Here is a 20,849-nt window from a genome sequence, read left to right as displayed (position 1 = left end):
TTTATGAACTTCTTTACTTGTAAGATTGATAAGATTCGGGAGGAAATTATAACCATGCACTACAGTAGTTCTCAAACGGGGGTCCATGAGATTTTAAATGATACGTATATTTAAAAAGTAGCATCCATGCATGAAGAACGTAGAGAGCAGACAGAGCTCCATCATCGTCAAATATCAAAAGAAACCTCGTTACCGCTTTCAAGGTAGTAACATACTAACTATTGGTTTTTAATGTAAAGTATTATTGTGTGTATGTGCTCTTTAACAGAGCCTTAGAAAGGATTGTGATTACCATATCTCTGAAATATAACTTAAATATATATATCCAAAAAGAAAATTACACTTAAAACAACACATGTGCAGAATACATATACTTTCTGCTTAAAATAAGCCTAAGGTGCAAAATTACAGGACCGATTAAGGATAGTATTATTGTTTTCAAGCATAAACGTAACAAACTTTTGAAGTAAAATCAGTAATTTATATAGTATAAACTTAAATACAATTATAAAATATTACAATTTTTTAATAGTTTTATTATTCATATTTGTTTTATTTTTGTAATGTGTTTTTGTTAAGTCATGTTACAAGATTGTTTTAAACTGCTTATTTATAATGGCTAGATTAACTGTTTTCAATGTTTTGTTTGTTTTGTTTTTTATGACAAATTAATTATTGTCTTGTTTTGGGGAAAATAACTCTAAATGAAGAGAGTTTTTGCTTAAAATAAGATAAATAATCTGCCAATGCGGTGAGAAAAATAATCTTGTTTTAAGATGATTTAGCTTATTTTAAGCACAAAAAAATCCCAAAACAAACGAATTACTTTTGCTTGTCTAGTAAATACTTCTTGTTTTAAGAATTTTGAGATATTTTGACTAGAAACAAGACAGAAATACTGAGTGAGAAAAGCATTTTTTTGCAGTGTACATTTAGTCATGGATTATTATAATTTAAAATGTTCGAAATAGTTTATTTTCGTCTAATGTTTGAATTTGGCATGTGTTTATCTGTTCCAAAGTTGAATAAATCAGGCATGGATGGCAGTCCTCTATTTTAAGTCTTTTTTTTTACAACCAAAAATACTTTTAGCTGATTAGGGGACTTGGCTGAAAAAAATCTTACTGGGAGCAGGGCCGCATTAAGACTATAAGGGGCCCCTGGGCTTTACCTCCTGAGGGGCCCTTCATCCACTGGAACCCCATAATTAATCGTTTTAACACCCCTTTTACCCCACCAGGTGGCAACAAGTGACTTTTAAATATGCATTTGTCATTGAGAATGATTTAATTTTACTCAATCTTTTTAATCACAAAGCCTTTTATTTTACGGAAATAAATGGTATTTAAAAACATCTAAACCTATAGGTCTGTTATATAAAATACACAAATATAAGTGAAAAAAAGTGCACTTCCATAAAGTAATTAAAGACACCATTGAATAGGAACTAAAATGTGCTTTTAATATAATATATATATATATATTTTTTTTTAATACAGAGATAGTATGTTAAAAACACATTTTATTTCATATTCATGGCGTCTCAAAATGTTCTTAAGATTATCGTAGGAAACGTGTATGATAAGGCCGGTTTAATGACATGAAGCCTATGCAGAATCTTTTGTATCAACGTTGCCTTACATGAAAATGATTATATTCCACAGCTCTAGTGTGGTGTCTAGTTAACTACTGGGAGATTAACTGAGTTGTTAAGTTTAAAAGGAGTTAATTATTTTGATAGACTATCATATCTCGGCTGCTAGCCTGCTGTATCTCAACTTACCGGCACATGCTGGTGATTCCTCTTCCCCTTCACCGTCACTGTTCTGATGTTCTACTTTATCTTGCGATGTTTTTCTGTTTTGCGCACTATATTACGAGACATTGCTGTCACACTGACGGAGCCAGGATTGTTTTTATAGGGGTGGCCGGGCAGGGGCCAGCAGCCATTCTGCGGTGCCACAGAAATCTTTATTATTTCAACATAAAAATGAGTTTGACTATTATATTCTGGACTGTTTTAGTGCCTACAACACAAATAAATACAGTTAATTTGTACTCGATTGTAATTGAGATAGTATAGTGAATTAGATCATGGAGTACTGAGTGAATCTGACCATTTCTTAGTGTTATTCTCCACCTCCAGGCGAGGGCCTTACATTACAGCTAAAGGTTAACCTGCTCAGTCGGCTCGGTTCTGGATCTCAAAAACCCAATAGCTTGTTCTCCATTGTTGCATCTTTCATGGATGAGACATGCAGATAACTACAGCCTAAATTATTCAATCTTCTGTGAATTTTATATAATCCATTACCTCTTCAACAGTTCTGAGTTAGTCTGAGGACTGTTTCTAAACCTTCCCAACTGAGAAAGAAAAGACTGAATGTTAGTAAAGTAAAGACTTTCTATATTGTCAAAATAAAAAATTGCAACAGTTCTGTCAAAAATTAAACTCAGTAAAATAAAAAAGTGTGTTCTCTATTGAATCCCTAAGAATATGAATTTATTTAAATTATATAATAAGGACAGAAGTCAGCATTTTATTTGATGCATTTAAATATTATCCATTGCTGTTTGTGTAGGCTACTTTACAAGTTAAAGTAAAATAAGCTCCTATATTTCAGTATAAATGCAGAGTGCTCACATTTATTTGTGCATTAAAAAAAATCATATCAGCTTATGCCTTCGGCTATATTGCTATATTACATGGCAGAATATTTTAGCACAGTTGTGATGCAACTTTAAACACATTTTGTTTTATTATTACTTAATAGATTACTGAAATACTACGATTTAGCATGTTGGTAGTTTCTTTTGCGCTTTATTTGAAGTGATATACAGCTCGGCTGAGCGCGCCACATTTCACAGAGGACACCGGTCCGCTTCGCTCATTACAGGCTCGATCTTTCTCGTCAGAACGCCCTTGTATTGAAAAATGGTCGGGTTTAAATCGAGCTCATAATCACAGTGAATGTGTGGGGCAGGGCCGGGCTCGGACAAAATAAGGGACTCGGTGGGTCGGGCTTTATTTTTTGAGCTCTAAGCTCCAACTGTGGCTGATGATTGCAGGGTTCATTGAGTGAGAGGGTTTGACTGACATTTCTCGAGCAGGACTTGCAAAGCCCGCATGTAAATTCAACGCGATAAAGCTTAATTTTAAAGGGACAGCCAACATATTATAAAATCTGGTTATAATATTATCCGGCATCATCGGGGCCCTCCTCCAGCCCGGGGCCCAGGTAAGCCCGTGCGGCCCAGACTGGGAGTACGTCACTGAAAAAAGGTTGGGAACCAATGATCTACAACTACAGTATCACATCAGACCGAGGAAAAACTACACTCATTCACTGCTATAGGAGAACACACACACACACTCTCTCTCTCTCTCTCTCTCTCTCTCTCTCTCTCTCTCTCTCTCTCTCTCTCTCTCTCTCTCTCTGCTATAGGAGAAGAACTGGCTAAACTTGTTAAATCATCAAAATCATCAGCCTGTCTGCTTGACCCTATACCGACTAGGCTATTAAAAGAGATACTTCCAGAGGTCAGAGATCCTCTGCTTAATATCATTAACTCATCTTTGACATTAGGATATGAGCCGAACACTTTTAAGTTGGCTATAATTAAACCACTCATTAAAAAAACGCAACTTGATCCTAAAGAATTAGTCAATTACAGGCCGATCTCGAGTCTACCGTTTCTATCACAAACACTAGAAAAGGCAGAGTCTTCACTACTACGCTCCTTTCAGACAGAAATGTTATCTGAGAGGATTTCCAGTCAGGATTTAGACCGTATCATAGCACTGAGACTGCTCTCATTAGAGTTACGGTGTGTGTGTGTGTGTGTGTGTGTGTGTGTGTGTGTGTGTGTGTGTGTGTGTGTGTGTGTTTTAGACCGTATCATAGCACTGAGACTGCTCTCATTAGAGTTACGGTGTGTGTGTGTGTGTGTGTGTGTGTGTGTGTGTGTGTGTGTGTGTGTGTGTGTGTGTGTGTGTGTGTGTGTGTGTGTTTTAGACCGTATCATAGTACTTAGACTGCTCTAATTAGAGTTACAGTGTGTGTGTGTGTGTGTGTGTGTGTGTGTGTGTGTGTGTGTGTGTGTGTGTGTGTGTGTATGTGTGTGTGTGTGTGTGTGTGTGTGTGTGTGTGTGTGTGTGTGTTTTAGACCGTATCATAGCACTGAGACTGCTCTCATTAGAGTTACGGTGTGTGTGTGTGTGTGTGTGTGTGTGTGTGTGTGTGTGTTTTAGACCGTATCATAGCACTGAGACTGCTCTCATTAGAGTTACGGTGTGTGTGTGTGTGTGTGTGTGTGTGTGTGTGTGTGTGTGTGTGTGTGTGTGTGTGTGTTTTAGACCGTATCATAGTACTGAGACTGCTCTCATTAGAGTTACGGTGTGTGTGTGTGTGTGTGTGTGTGTGTGATTTAGACCGTATCATAGTACTGAGACTGCTCTCATTAGAGTTACGGTGTGTGTGTGTGTGTGTGTGTGTGTGTGTGTGTGTGTGTTTTAGACCGTATCATAGCACTGAGACTGCTCTCATTAGAGTTACGGTGTGTGTGTGTGTGTGTGTGTGTGTGTGTGTGTGTTTTAGACCGTATCATAGCACTGAGACTGCTCTCATTAGAGTTACAGTGTGTGTGTGTGTGTGTGTGTGTGTGTGTGTGTGTGTGTGTGTGTGTGTGTGTGTGTGTGTGTGTGTGTGTGTTTTAGACCGTATCATAGCACTGAGACTGCTCTCATTAGAGTTACGGTGTGTGTGTGTGTGTGTGTGTGTGTGTGTGTGTGTGTGTTTTAGACCGTATCATAGCACTGAGACTGCTCTCATTAGAGTTACAAATGATTTACTCTTATCATCTGATCGTGGTTGTATCTCTCTATTAGTGTTACTCGATCTTAGCGCTGCATTCGATACTATCGATCACAATATTCTTCTGAATAGACTCGAGTTATGTTGGCGTTAGTGGAACTGCTTTGGCATGGTTTAAATCGCACTTATCTGACCGTTATCAGTTTGTAGCAGTAAATGAAGAGATGTCACACCGATCACAAGTTCAGTATGGGGTACCGCAAGGCTCAGTGTTAGGACCGCTGCTCTTCACCCTGTATCTGCTCCACTGGGAGATATCATTAGGAAGCATGGCGTTAGTTTTCACTGTTATGCTGACGATACTCAGCTCTATATTTCCTCACACCCTGACGATACTCAGCTCTATATTTCCTCACGCCCTGACGATACTCAGCTCTATATTTCCTCACGCCCTGACGATACTCAGCTCTATATTTCCTCACACCCTGACGATACTCAGCTCTATATTTCCTCACGCCCTGACGATACTCAGCTCTATATTTCCTCACGCCCTGACGATACTCAGCTCTATATTTCCTCACGCCCTGACGATACTCAGCTCTATATTTCCTCACGCCCTGACGATACTCAGCTCTATATTTCCTCGCCCTGACGATACTCAGCTCTATATTTCCTCTCGCCCTGACGATACTCAGCTCTATATTTCCTCACACCCTGACGATACTCAGCTCTATATTTCCTCACGCCCTGACGATACTCAGCTCTATATTTCCTCACGCCCTGACGATACTCAGCTCTATATTTCCTCACGCCCTGACGATACTCAGCTCTATATTTCCTCACGCCCTGACGATACTCAGCTCTATATTTCCTCTCGCCCTGACGATACTCAGCTCTATATTTCCTCACGCCCTGACGATACTCAGCTCTATATTTCCTCACGCCCTGACGATACTCAGCTCTATATTTCCTCACGCCCTGACGATACTCAGCTCTATATTTCCTCACACCCTGACGATACTCAGCTCTATATTTCCTCTCGCCCTGACGATACTCAGCTCTATATTTCCTCACGCCCTGACGATACTCAGCTCTATATTTCCTCACGCCCTGACGATACTCAGCTCTATATTTCCTCTCGCCCTGACGATACTCAGCTCTATATTTCCTCACGCCCTGACGATACTCAGCTCTATATTTCCTCTCGCCCTGACGATACTCAGCTCTATATTTCCTCACGCCCTGACGATACTCAGCTCTATATTTCCTCGCCCTGACGATACTCAGCTCTATATTTCCTCACACCCTGACGATACTCAGCTCTATATTTCCTCACGCCCTGACGATACTCAGCTCTATATTTCCTCGCCCTGACGATACTCAGCTCTATATTTCCTCTCGCCCTGACGATACTCAGCTCTATATTTCCTCGCCCTGACGATACTCAGCTCTATATTTCCTCACGCCCTGACGATACTCAGCTCTATATTTCCTCGCCCTGACGATACTCAGCTCTATATTTCCTCGCCCTGACGATACTCAGCTCTATATTTCCTCACGCCCTGACGATACTCAGCTCTATATTTCCTCGCCCTGACGATACTCAGCTCTATATTTCCTCACGCCCTGACGATACTCAGCTCTATATTTCCTCGCCCTGACGATACTCAGCTCTATATTTCCTCGCCCTGACGATACTCAGCTCTATATTTCCTCACGCCCTGACGATACTCAGCTCTATATTTCCTCACACCCTGACGATACTCAGCTCTATATTTCCTCACGCCCTGACGATACTCAGCTCTATATTTCCTCACGCCCTGACGATACTCAGCTCTATATTTCCTCACGCCCTGACGATACTCAGCTCTATATTTCCTCACGCCCTGACGATACTCAGCTCTATATTTCCTCACACCCTGACGATACTCAGCTCTATATTTCCTCACACCCTGACGATACTCAGCTCTATATTTCCTCGCCCTGACGATACTCAGCTCTATATTTCCTCGCCCTGACGATACTCAGCTCTATATTTCCTCACGCCCTGACGATACTCAGCTCTATATTTCCTCGCCCTGACGATACTCAGCTCTATATTTCCTCACACCCTGACGATACTCAGCTCTATATTTCCTCACGCCCTGACGATACTCAGCTCTATATTTCCTCGCCCTGACGATACTCAGCTCTATATTTCCTCACGCCCTGACGATACTCAGCTCTATATTTCCTCACACCCTGACGATACTCAGCTCTATATTTCCTCACGCCCTGACGATACTCAGCTCTATATTTCCTCACGCCCTGACGATACTCAGCTCTATATTTCCTCGCCCTGACGATACTCAGCTCTATATTTCCTCACGCCCTGACGATACTCAGCTCTATATTTCCTCGCCCTGACGATACTCAGCTCTATATTTCCTCGCCCTGACGATACTCAGCTCTATATTTCCTCACGCCCTGACGATACTCAGCTCTATATTTCCTCGCCCTGACGATACTCAGCTCTATATTTCCTCACGCCCTGACGATACTCAGCTCTATATTTCCTCACGCCCTGACGATACTCAGCTCTATATTTCCTCACGCCCTGACGATACTCAGCTCTATATTTCCTCACACCCTGACGATACTCAGCTCTATATTTCCTCACGCCCTGACGATACTCAGCTCTATATTTCCTCACGCCCTGACGATACTCAGCTCTATATTTCCTCACGCCCTGACGATACTCAGCTCTATATTTCCTCTCGCCCTGACGATACTCAGCTCTATATTTCCTCACACCCTGACGATACTCAGCTCTATATTTCCTCGCCCTGACGATACTCAGCTCTATATTTCCTCATGCCCTGACGATACTCAGCTCTATATTTCCTCACGCCCTGACGATACTCAGCTCTATATTTCCTCTCGCCCTGACGATACTCAGCTCTATATTTCCTCACGCCCTGACGATACTCAGCTCTATATTTCCTCACACCCTGACGATACTCAGCTCTATATTTCCTCACGCCCTGACGATACTCAGCTCTATATTTCCTCGCCCTGACGATACTCAGCTCTATATTTCCTCACGCCCTGACGATACTCAGCTCTATATTTCCTCACGCCCTGACGATACTCAGCTCTATATTTCCTCACGCCCTGACGATACTCAGCTCTATATTTCCTCACGCCCTGACGATACTCAGCTCTATATTTCCTCACGCCCTGACGATACTCAGCTCTATATTTCCTCACCCTGACGATACTCAGCTCTATATTTCCTCACGCCCTGACGATACTCAGCTCTATATTTCCTCACGCCCTGACGATACTCAGCTCTATATTTCCTCGCCCTGACGATACTCAGCTCTATATTTCCTCACGCCCTGACGATACTCAGCTCTATATTTCCTCACGCCCTGACGATACTCAGCTCTATATTTCCTCACGCCCTGACGATACTCAGCTCTATATTTCCTCACGCCCTGACGATACTCAGCTCTATATTTCCTCACGCCCTGACGATACTCAGCTCTATATTTCCTCACGCCCTGACGATACTCAGCTCTATATTTCCTCGCCCTGACGATACTCAGCTCTATATTTCCTCACACCCTGACGATACTCAGCTCTATATTTCCTCGCCCTGACGATACTCACCTCTATATTTCCTCATGCCCTGACGATACTCACCTCTATATTTCCTCGCCCTGACGATACTCAGCTCTATATTTCCTCACGCCCTGACGATACTCAGCTCTATATTTCCTCACACCCTGACGATACTCACCTCTATATTTCCTCACGCCCTGACGATACTCAGCTCTATATTTCCTCGCGCCCTGACGATACTCAGCTCTATATTTCCTCGCCCTGACAATACTCAGCTCTATATTTCCTCGCCCTGACGATACTCAGCTCTATATTTCCTCACGCCCTGACGATACTCAGCTCTATATTTCCTCATGCCCTGACGATACTCAGCTCTATATTTCCTCACACCCTGACGATACTCAGCTCTATATTTCCTCACACCCTGACGATACTCAGCTCTATATTTCCTCATGCCCTGACGATACTCAGCTCTATATTTCCTCACGCCCTGACGATACTCAGCTCTATATTTCCTCACGCCCTGACGATACTCAGCTCTATATTTCCTCACACCCTGACGATACTCAGCTCTATATTTCCTCACACCCTGACGATACTCAGCTCTATATTTCCTCTCGCCCTGACGATACTCAGCTCTATATTTCCTCGCCCTGACGATACTCAGCTCTATATTTCCTCGCCCTGACGATACTCAGCTCTATATTTCCTCACGCCCTGACGATACTCAGCTCTATATTTCCTCACCCTGACGATACTCAGCTCTATATTTCCTCACACCCTGACGATACTCAGCTCTATATTTCCTCACCCTGACGATACTCAGCTCTATATTTCCTCACCCTGACGATACTCAGCTCTATATTTCCTCACCCTGACGATACTCAGCTCTATATTTCCTCACACCCTGACGATACTCAGCTCTATATTTCCTCACCCTGACGATACTCAGCTCTATATTTCCTCACCCTGACGATACTCAGCTCTATATTTCCTCACACCCTGACGATACTCAGCTCTATATTTCCTCACACCCTGACGATACTCAGCTCTATATTTCCTCACACCCTGACGATACTCAGCTCTATATTTCCTCACACCCTGACGATACTCAGCTCTATATTTCCTCACACCCTGACGATACTCAGCTCTATATTTCCTCACACCCTGACGATACTCAGCTCTATATTTCCTCACCCTGACGATACTCAGCTCTATATTTCCTCACCCTGACGATACTCAGCTCTATATTTCCTCACCCTGACGATACTCAGCTCTATATTTCCTCACCCTGACGATACTCAGCTCTATATTTCCTCACACCCTGACGATACTCAGCTCTATATTTCCTCATGCCCTGACGATACTCAGCTCTATATTTCCTCGCCCTGACGATACTCAGCTCTATATTTCCTCACACCCTGACGATACTCAGCTCTATATTTCCTCTCGCCCTGACGATACTCAGCTCTATATTTCCTCACGCCCTGACGATACTCAGCTCTATATTTCCTCGCCCTGACGATACTCAGCTCTATATTTCCTCGCCCTGACGATACTCAGCTCTATATTTCCTCACGCCCTGACGATACTCAGCTCTATATTTCCTCACGCCCTGACGATACTCAGCTCTATATTTCCTCACGCCCTGACGATACTCAGCTCTATATTTCCTCTCGCCCTGACGATACTCAGCTCTATATTTCCTCGCCCTGACGATACTCAGCTCTATATTTCCTCACGCCCTGACGATACTCAGCTCTATATTTCCTCACGCCCTGACGATACTCACCTCTATATTTCCTCACGCCCTGACGATACTCAGCTCTATATTTCCTCACACCCTGACGATACTCAGCTCTATATTTCCTCATGCCCTGACGATACTCAGCTCTATATTTCCTCACGCCCTGACGATACTCAGCTCTATATTTCCTCACGCCCTGACGATACTCAGCTCTATATTTCCTCATGCCCTGACGATACTCAGCTCTATATTTCCTCACGCCCTGACGATACTCAGCTCTATATTTCCTCACACCCTGACGATACTCAGCTCTATATTTCCTCATGCCCTGACGATACTCACCTCTATATTTCCTCACGCCCTGACGATACTCAGCTCTATATTTCCTCACACCCTGACGATACTCAGCTCTATATTTCCTCATGCCCTGACGATACTCAGCTCTATATTTCCTCACGCCCTGACGATACTCAGCTCTATATTTCCTCACGCCCTGACGATACTCAGCTCTATATTTCCTCTCGCCCTGACGATACTCAGCTCTATATTTCCTCGCCCTGACGATACTCAGCTCTATATTTCCTCACGCCCTGACGATACTCAGCTCTATATTTCCTCACACCCTGACGATACTCACCTCTATATTTCCTCACACCCTGACGATACTCAGCTCTATATTTCCTCATGCCCTGACGATACTCAGCTCTATATTTCCTCACACCCTGACGATACTCAGCTCTATATTTCCTCGCCCTGACGATACTCAGCTCTATATTTCCTCACGCCCTGACGATACTCAGCTCTATATTTCCTCACGCCCTGACGATACTCAGCTCTATATTTCCTCACACCCTGACGATACTCAGCTCTATATTTCCTCACGCCCTGACGATACTCAGCTCTATATTTCCTCACGCCCTGACGATACTCAGCTCTATATTTCCTCACACCCTGACGATACTCAGCTCTATATTTCCTCACCCTGACGATACTCAGCTCTATATTTCCTCACGCCCTGACGATACTCAGCTCTATATTTCCTCATGCCCTGACGATACTCAGCTCTATATTTCCTCACGCCCTGACGATACTCAGCTCTATATTTCCTCATGCCCTGACGATACTCAGCTCTATATTTCCTCACGCCCTGACGATACTCAGCTCTATATTTCCTCACGCCCTGACGATACTCAGCTCTATATTTCCTCTCGCCCTGACGATACTCAGCTCTATATTTCCTCACACCCTGACGATACTCAGCTCTATATTTCCTCACCCTGACGATACTCAGCTCTATATTTCCTCTCGCCCTGACGATACTCAGCTCTATATTTCCTCACACCCTGACGATACTCAGCTCTATATTTCCTCACCCTGACGATACTCAGCTCTATATTTCCTCACGCCCTGACGATACTCAGCTCTATATTTCCTCACCCTGACGATACTCAGCTCTATATTTCCTCACGCCCTGACGATACTCAGCTCTATATTTCCTCACACCCTGACGATACTCAGCTCTATATTTCCTCGCCCTGACGATACTCAGCTCTATATTTCCTCACGCCCTGACGATACTCAGCTCTATATTTCCTCACACCCTGACGATACTCAGCTCTATATTTCCTCATGCCCTGACAATACTCAGCTCTATATTTCCTCACACCCTGACGATACTCAGCTCTATATTTCCTCACACCCTGACGATACTCAGCTCTATATTTCCTCTCGCCCTGACGATACTCAGCTCTATATTTCCTCACGCCCTGACGATACTCAGCTCTATATTTCCTCTCGCCCTGACGATACTCAGCTCTATATTTCCTCACGCCCTGACGATACTCAGCTCTATATTTCCTCACGCCCTGACGATACTCAGCTCTATATTTCCTCACGCCCTGACGATACTCAGCTCTATATTTCCTCACGCCCTGACGATACTCAGCTCTATATTTCCTCACGCCCTGACGATACTCAGCTCTATATTTCCTCTCGCCCTGACGATACTCAGCTCTATATTTCCTCACGCCCTGACAATACTCAGCTCTATATTTCCTCACGCCCTGACGATACTCAGCTCTATATTTCCTCGCCCTGACGATACTCAGCTCTATATTTCCTCACACCCTGACGATACTCAGCTCTATATTTCCTCACGCCCTGACGATACTCAGCTCTATATTTCCTCGCCCTGACGATACTCAGCTCTATATTTCCTCACACCCTGACGATACTCAGCTCTATATTTCCTCATGCCCTGACGATACTCAGCTCTATATTTTGTAAAGCACTAAAGAAATAAAGGCGACTCGACCTCTCGCCGTGCTGTCAGCAAATATTGATAAATCTTTTTAACAACTCATTTTCTTTCAGTTATCAAAGGATTTTCTGCTTAAATAAATAATAAAAATACTGAGCTCGAGCATAAGTTTGCAGTGTTTGTGTTGAGCTCACACACTAATGATCTGCTGTTGTGTTTCTGCAGCGATAGCGCCGGCGTACGACCCGCAGTACTGTTACTTTCTGGACGGCATTCTGATGCTCTACGGCATCGTCATCACAGCGTTCTTCGTGCGCGAGCGGGTGAGACACACACACACACACACACGCATGCACGCACGCAGACACACGCAGACACACACACGGGCATGCTGACACACATGCACACACACTCGCACGAGACACGCGCACACACGCAGACACACACACACACATGCAGACACACATGCGCGCACAAACACGCACGCACGCAGACACGCACACTCACACAGACACACACACACACGCACAAATACACGCAGACACAAATGCAGACACGCATGCACAGACACACACACACATGCAGACAGACACACACATTTGCACGCATGCACACACAGACACGCAGACACATGCAGACACATGCACGCAGTCACACATGCAGACACATGCACACACACACATTTGTACGCATACACACACACACACACAGACACAGACACACACGCACGCACGCAGTCACACATGCAGACACGCGCACACACACTTGCATGCATACACACACACACACGCACACATGCACGCAGACACACTTGCACACACACTCGCACGCACACAGACACGCCTGCATGCACACACACATATTCTGACAGCATATTTTTGTTAGCTGTGTTTCTGTTGATTAATGAAGTTTCTTTCTTCAGTTCCTCAAGAAGACAGGCAAGGCAGACGAAGAGTCTCCATATCAGGTGAGAATAATCCTGATATTAATGATCCTGATATTAATGATCCTGATATTAATGATCCTGATATTAATGATCCTGATATTAATGATCCTGATATTAATAATCCTGATATTATTGATATTAATGATCCTGATATTAATGATCCTGATATTAATGATCCTGATATTAATAATCCTGATATTATTGATATTAATGATCCAGATATTAATGATCCTGATATTAATGATCCTGATATTAATGATCCTGATATTATTGATCCTGATATTAGGCGATTAACACCGGTGGGAAGGAAGTTTACAGCGAGCCGAAGCGCAGCGGAGCTGAAGGGGTGAGTGAAGAAAATAAACCCCACATACATCACATGATGAACAGCCTGTGCTCATACGTGTGTGTGTGTGTGTGTGTGTGTGTGTTTCACAGGGCCGCAGGAGAGGAGATGACACCTACACGGTAAGAACTTCATCACAACAGGAAGGAAGTTCATTAGCTCTGTGTCAGAGAGAGAGAGGGGCTCCAAATATAATATAATATAATATAATATAATATAATATAATATAATATAATATAATATAATATAATATAATATATCTTGGTTTGTTTCAGCCTCTGACCAAGAAGACGGACGAAACGTATCGTGAGATTGAGCCACGGGGAGATGTAAGTGTGTGTGTGTGTGTGTGTGTGAGTGTGTGTGTGCGTGTGTGTGCGTGTGGCATTGATCTCAGACTCATCATGTCTCACTTCTCTCCACAGCGCCGCCGTGATCAGGTTTATCAGGTCAGATGTGTTCCAGATCTCACAATACAGCTCTGATCTGTGGAGTGTGTCTCACTGAGTGTGTGTGTGGGTGTGTGTGTGTGTTTCAGGGTCTGAGCTCCATGACTAAAGACACGTACGACTCCCTGCACATGCAGCAGATCCACCCGCCGCCCCGCTAAACCCCGCCCCATCTGGCACCTGACCCCGCCCCCACCATCTGGCCACACCCCCTCTCCTGCTAGCCCCGCCCCCTCTGACCCATCAGGAAACAGTCCAGCCGCCGTGTTTCTACAGTTCTTCCTCTCCACCAATGACAGACTCAGAACGAGCTCAGTGTTCAAAGGTCACAGGTCACACACACATGACCTCCTGATGCATTATTACAGTCAGAACGTGTGTGTTTTATCATCCAACCCTGAAAAGACCATAAAGAGAAATCAGAACATTAATGTATTGCTATTTTAGGTCTTTGTATGACAATTTTATGACTTTCATTTGTGATTTTAATGTGTGTGTCCCTCAGGATCTGTCTCGGGTCTGGGAATGAATGTGTGTGTGTAATGACATGTTTATTCTCTCATAACTCAAACTAAACATTCTGTTGAGTAATAAGCCCGCTGTACGATATTTAATACAAACGTCTGTATGGCATATACACGCTCCCCTAAAGGATTATCAGGAGCACCTGTTCCATTTCTCATTAATGCAGTTATCTAATCAGCCAATCACATGGCAGTTCTTCAGTGCATTTAGGGGTGTGGTCCTGGTCAAGACAATCTCCTGAACTCCAAACTGAATGTCAGAATGGGAAAGAAAGGTGATTTAAGCCGTTTTGAGCGTGGCATGGTTGTTGGTGCCAGACGGGCCGGTCTGAGTATTTCACAATCTGCTCAGTTACTGGGATTTACACACACAACCATTTCTAGGCTTTACAAAGAATGGTGTGAAAAGGGAAGAGCATCCAGTCTGCAGCAGTCCTGTGGGAGAAAATGCCTTGTTGATGCTCGAGGTCAGAGGAGAATGGGCCGACTGATTCAAGCTGATAGAAGAGCAACTTTGACTGAAATAACCACTCGTTACAACCGAGGTATGCAGCAAAGCATTTGTGAAGCCACAACACACACAACCTTGAGGCGGATGGGCTACACCAGCAGAAGACCCCACCGGGGACCACTCATCTCCACTACACATAGGACAAAGAGGCGACAATTTGCACAAGCTCACCAAAATTGGCCAGTTGAAGACTGGAGAAATGTGGCCTGGTCTGATGAGTCTCGATTTCTGTTGAGACATTCAGATGGTAGAATTTGGCGTAACCAGAATGAGAACATGGATCCATCATGCCTTGTTCCCACTGTGCAGGCTGGTGGTGGTGGTGTAATGGTGTGGGGGATGTTTTCTTGGCACACTTTAGGCCCCTTAGTGCCAATTGGGCATCGTTTAAATGCCACGGCCTACCTGAGCATTGTTTCTGACCATGTCCATCCCTTTATGACCACCATGTGCCCATCCTCTGAGGGCTACTTCCAGCAGGATAATGCACCATGTCACAAAGCTCCAATCATTTCAGATTGGCTTCTTGAGCATGCCAATGAGTTGACTGAACTAAAATGGCCGCCACAGTCCCCAGATCTCAACCCAATAGAGCATCTTTGGGATGTGGTGGAACGGGAGCTTCGTGCCCTGGATGTGCATCCCACAAATCTCCATCAACTGCAAGATGCTCTCCTATCAATATGGGCCGACATTTCTAAAGAATGCTTTCAGCAGCTTGATGATCAATGCCACGGAGAATTAAGGCAGTTCTGAAGGAGAAACGGTCAAACACAGCATTAGTGTGTGCTCCTAATAATCCTTTAGGCGAGTGGATATTATACTGCACAAAATTAAAACAATGTAAACATTATTTTAAGAGTGAATCAAAAAATGGATCAAAAATCATATTTATGACTTTAATCTAATATTGAGGACATTTAAAATCATATTTATTAGTTTCTCTCTTAATTGTGACTTTGATGACTGAAATGAGCAGATCGGTGATTTAGTTTAATATTTACTGTCCCCAGTTAAAGCTGACGCGCGGCTATGATATATTCATGAATACGCATTATGCTTATTGCTCAACAGATTGTTTAGTTTGAGTTATGAGAGAATAAATGTTTTACATGTCGTCACACACATTCATTCCCGGACCCGAGACAAACACTTAATTCAGAAACGTAATAAGCCTAACTTTTCAAAAACATGCACGTTTCCTCAGAATATTGTGAATATGTAAAATATCATCAGCGTCAGCAGACAGACGAATCTCCCATCGGAAACGCTCGGGCCTGTGATTCTGAGTCTCATTACTGTCACACACACACACACACACACACACACACACACACACACACACACACACACACACACACACACTCAAACACACACGCTCTCAAACACACACACACTCTTTCTCTCTCTCAAACATACACACACACACTCTCTTTCTCTCACTAACACATACATTCTCTTTCTCTCTGTCTCTCTGTCTCTCTCTCTCTCACACACACACACACACACACTCTCTCTCTCTCTCTCTCTCACACACACACACACACTCACACTCACACACCCTTCTGTGGAGGGTTGGAGGATCTTCATGAACCGTCGGCGCTGATTAATAATCTTTATTTGTGATGTTGTATATGGTCTTAAATCATTTCCTGCGGTGAAATATGAGCCGCATGTTTGATGTTTATTGTCTGCATTTCCTCTTAAGGACTGAGAATTTACTGTACTTCAGTGTTAGTGTGTGTGTGTCAGCTCGTTAATAAATGATTTATTCTATTACGGTGTGTTACTCAGAAGAACAGATCACACAGAGGAACAGTCTGAGAAAAACATTTAATGAGATCTACAGCAACATCACAACTCATCACACACACACACACACCGACTCGAGAGTCTCAGAGACGGCAACAGCCCAGAAACACCTGTGGAGGAACAACAGAAGTGCATGTGAGATGCAGAGAGTGTGTGTGTGTGTGTGTGTGTGTGTGTGTGTGTGTGTGTGTGTGTGTGTGTGTGTGTGTGTGTGTGAATTAGAGTGTGCGAGAGTGTAAAGGAGTGTGTGTGTGAGAGCGAGAGAGAGAGTGTAAATGAAGTGTGTGAGAGTGTAAACGGATCGACCCCAGAACCGGAGCGACCCCAGAACCGGAGCGACCCAAGAACCGGAGCGACCCCAGAACCGGAGCGACCCCAGAACCGGAGCGACCCCAGAACCGGAGCGACCCCAGAACCGGAGAGACCCCAGAACCGGAGCGACCCAAGAACCGGAGCGACCCCAGAACCGGAGCGACCCCAGAACCGGAGCGACCCCAGAACCGGAGAGACCCCAGAACCGGAGCGACCCCAGAACCGGAGAGACCCCAGAACCGGAGAGACCCCAGAACCGGAGAGACCCCAGAACCGGAGCGACCCCAGAACCGGAGCGACCCAAGAACCGGAGCGACCCCAGAACCGGAGTGACCCCAGAACCGGAGCGACCCAAGAACCGGAGCGACCCCAGAACCGGAGCGACCCCAGAACCGGAGCGACCCCAGAACCAGGGCGACCCCAGAACCGGAGCGACCCCAGAACCGGAGAGACCCCAAGACCCCGGAGCGACCCCAGAACCGGAGAGACCCCAAGACCCCGGAGCGACCCCAGAACCGGAGAGACCCCAAGACCCCGGAGCGACCCCAGAACCGGAGAGACCCCAAGACCCCGGAGCGACCCCAGAACCGGGGCGACCCCAGAACCGGGGCGACCCCAGAACCGGGGCGACCCCAGAACCGGAGCGACCCCAGAACCGGAAGTGTAACACAGGGATGAAGGAAAGACAGAGAAAGGGAACAATCTTTGGTACTCGTCCTCAATGGGACGCTGCTTTGGGAACCACAAAATAAAACTTTCACATATTTACATATTTCTATAATCCTGGGGTGTGTGTGTGTGTGTGTGTGTGTGTGTGTGTGTGTGTGTGTAATACAGATGTTTGAGAGACGGAGCAATCTTTGGTTTTTATCTGCAGAAAACACTAAAAGATGAACTGAAGATCTGCTCAGAATCACTGAAGTGTGTCATTAACGAGACGAGCAGAGAGAGATTAATAGAGCAACGTCGCCACCTGTTGGTTATGAGCATGAACTGAACACACACACACTCACTCTCTCACACACACACTCACTCTCACACACACACACACACACACACACAGCAGTTGAAGGAAACACACATGAAGTATACGAGTGATGAGATTGTACACAGTAGTATTCTGACTGAAGATCAGTGCCGGAAGTATACACACACACACAGTTTGACCTCACACACACACGCTGACCTCTGACCTCACACACACACACACACACACACACCTCTGTTCGCTGGCGGGAGAATACACTCAGACTGGGAACTCCGACTTGATTTCTCGGAACTCCAAAACCTAACTGGGAAGTCCAACTTGGTTTCTCAGGACTTGATATCTAAGAACTCTGACTGTTTCTCGGGACCCAACTTTGTTTCTTGGGACTTGGTTTCACAGAACTCCAACTGGGTTTCTTTGAACTACAAAACCTAACTGGGAACTCCGACTTGGTTTCTCGGAACTCCGACTGGGAACTCTGACTTGATTTCTGGGAACTCCGACTGGATTTCTCGGGACTTGGTTCCATGGGACTCCGACTGGGAACTCTGACTGGGAACTCCGACTGAGTTTCTCAGAACTCCGACTGGGAACTCTGACTGGGAAGTCCAACTTGGTTTTTGGGGAGTCCAACTGGGAACCCTGACCGGGAACTCCGACTTGGTTTCTTGAAACTACAAAACCTAACTAGGAAATCCGCCTTGGTTTCTCGGAACTCCGACTGGGAACTCCGACTGGGAACTCCGACTGGGAACTCCGACTGGGAACTCCGACTGGGAACTCCGACTGGGAACTCCGACTGGGAACTCCGACATGGTTTCTTGGAAGTCCAAAATCTGACCATTGTAACAGTAGCAATTACCTTTTTTAATTGTATTTATTCTATGTCAGAATTGAGCTTTCATAGTCTCCGAGACGTCCAGCGAGACGGTGAGCTAATCCGCTCGATCGATCCAGAGGCTTCACACACCACACACACACACACACACACACACGTTACAGGACACGAGGGATATCAGCGTCAGACAGCCAGGACGCGATGAGACGGAACATGCATGAGGTGGAACACACAGATTTAATGAACTGGCCTGTGTGTGACAGATTGCATTTCTCACAGGAGGCGGGCTCACTGCGGCGATTATTACTGGTTTAAAGCCTTCTAACCGTGTTTATAAAGTGAAGTCGAGTTAGAGTACTAGTTTAAAAAGTCATCTGGGAGATCCTCCACCGACCGAACATAAAACATCTCCAACGCTTTTGGTTATAAACCCTCTACAGTCGGCCCGTTTCAGAGCCGCAAATAAAAACACAAACCCTCGTAGAAAGTCCATATAAACTCTGTAACGTCAAATAATCTCTCGTGAGGAATCTGCCGTCATGGAAAAGGCTCACATTTTTGGTTAATTTAGACGTTAGTTTAAGAAATAATGCAAAAATAAAGTTCATCCCGACCGCGAGCATCAGGAGCGCGAGGCTTCGTGCAGCAGGCCGTCCGTCAGTCCTGCCGCGCTCCGGTCAGAAGAGTTTTTGGTTATAGCCACAGGATTGACCGCAGCCGCGCGCGCTAATCACTGAGCCTTAGACGCCAAGGCCACGCCCTTCGTCGTCATGGCAACGGGACTCTGCTGCACCTCGCTGGTCACGTGCAGGTTGAGAGCTCCGCCTCCAGCCCCGCCCCCTGACAGCAGATTGGCGGGCAGCAGTGAGAAGCCGGACGGGTTGAGGAAAAAGGGCGTGGTCATCAGGCCGGGGGCGGGGCTTCCGGTGCCGGTGTTGGCGAATAGCAGGCCGGTGTTTCCGTCGAAGGACGTCAGAGGCAGAGACCCGCCCGACACCAGAGCTGCTGACCAAACACCGCACGTTATTCACACGGCAGTCATGATCATCATGTTTATGATTACAGCTCATACGGTTAGATTAGGAAACTAGAATCATCAAGAGATTGAGATTTACTTTACAGTGAAAAGAACACACACACACACATACCCTGGATTGTGGCCAGAGTGTTGTTGTTCATCAGTGTGTTCCCCAGAGCAGGAGTCAGGCTCAGCAGTGTCCCACTGCACAAAAACACACAACACACACATTCACGATAAATATGACGAGCTGCCACGTCACCACCAATGAGATGTCACTGTGGGCGGAGCTTTCAGCAGCATGTCATGTGACCAACAAACCACGAATCACATGGAAATATAACAGTTCACAGTCATGAGAACAAACCTAAAAACAGGCGAGACACACGACAGGTAAAAACGTTAAATCATTGACATTAAGAGTATTGTTTTACATTACAACTTTTCTGAAATGTTAAATTTAAATATGCAGTCGAGACCTAATTAATTATGCACTCATTTGCATTCTGAAAACTGGATAAGCCCTCGCTTGATTCGGCTGGCATATTAAAGGTTTTTCCAGAGGGAATCTGAATAAAGCAGAAAATACGGTCAACAGAGTTTCAGAAGAAGCCCCGCACATGACAAATAAAGGTAAATCGGGCGCATGAGTAGCCGACTCGTTTCTTCACACACTGC

At 45.0% G+C, this 20,849-nt stretch overlaps 2 protein-coding genes across 2 annotated transcripts in view; one reads left to right on the top strand and one right to left on the bottom strand.

The window, feature by feature from the left end:
* cd247 (CD247 molecule) overlaps positions 1-14,759 on the top strand; it is a 29,662-nt gene extending 14,903 nt beyond the window's left edge. The window contains exons 2-8 of the mRNA XM_067442895.1: positions 12,653-12,750; positions 13,350-13,394; positions 13,660-13,719; positions 13,812-13,841; positions 13,995-14,048; positions 14,145-14,168; positions 14,258-14,759. Coding sequence (XP_067298996.1) covers positions 12,653-12,750; positions 13,350-13,394; positions 13,660-13,719; positions 13,812-13,841; positions 13,995-14,048; positions 14,145-14,168; positions 14,258-14,329 — 383 coding nt within the window. The 3' untranslated portion in view covers positions 14,330-14,759. The remainder of the gene's footprint in view (positions 1-12,652; positions 12,751-13,349; positions 13,395-13,659; positions 13,720-13,811; positions 13,842-13,994; positions 14,049-14,144; positions 14,169-14,257) is intronic.
* A 3,154-nt stretch (positions 14,760-17,913) lies between these two features.
* The window catches only part of pou2f1a (POU class 2 homeobox 1a), a 43,782-nt gene continuing 40,846 nt past the window's right edge, over positions 17,914-20,849 (bottom strand). The window contains exons 13-14 of the mRNA XM_067442337.1: positions 20,302-20,375; positions 17,914-20,155 (exon numbers count right to left, since the gene is read on the bottom strand). Of these exons, the coding sequence (XP_067298438.1) occupies positions 19,884-20,155; positions 20,302-20,375 (346 nt within the window). The 3' untranslated portion in view covers positions 17,914-19,883. The remainder of the gene's footprint in view (positions 20,156-20,301; positions 20,376-20,849) is intronic.

Source organism: Pseudorasbora parva, chromosome 4 (genome assembly GCF_024679245.1).
Source record: "Pseudorasbora parva isolate DD20220531a chromosome 4, ASM2467924v1, whole genome shotgun sequence".
NCBI classification, from domain to species: Eukaryota; Metazoa; Chordata; class Actinopteri; order Cypriniformes; family Gobionidae; genus Pseudorasbora; species Pseudorasbora parva.
This window is presented reverse-complemented; position numbering and strand designations above follow the sequence as displayed.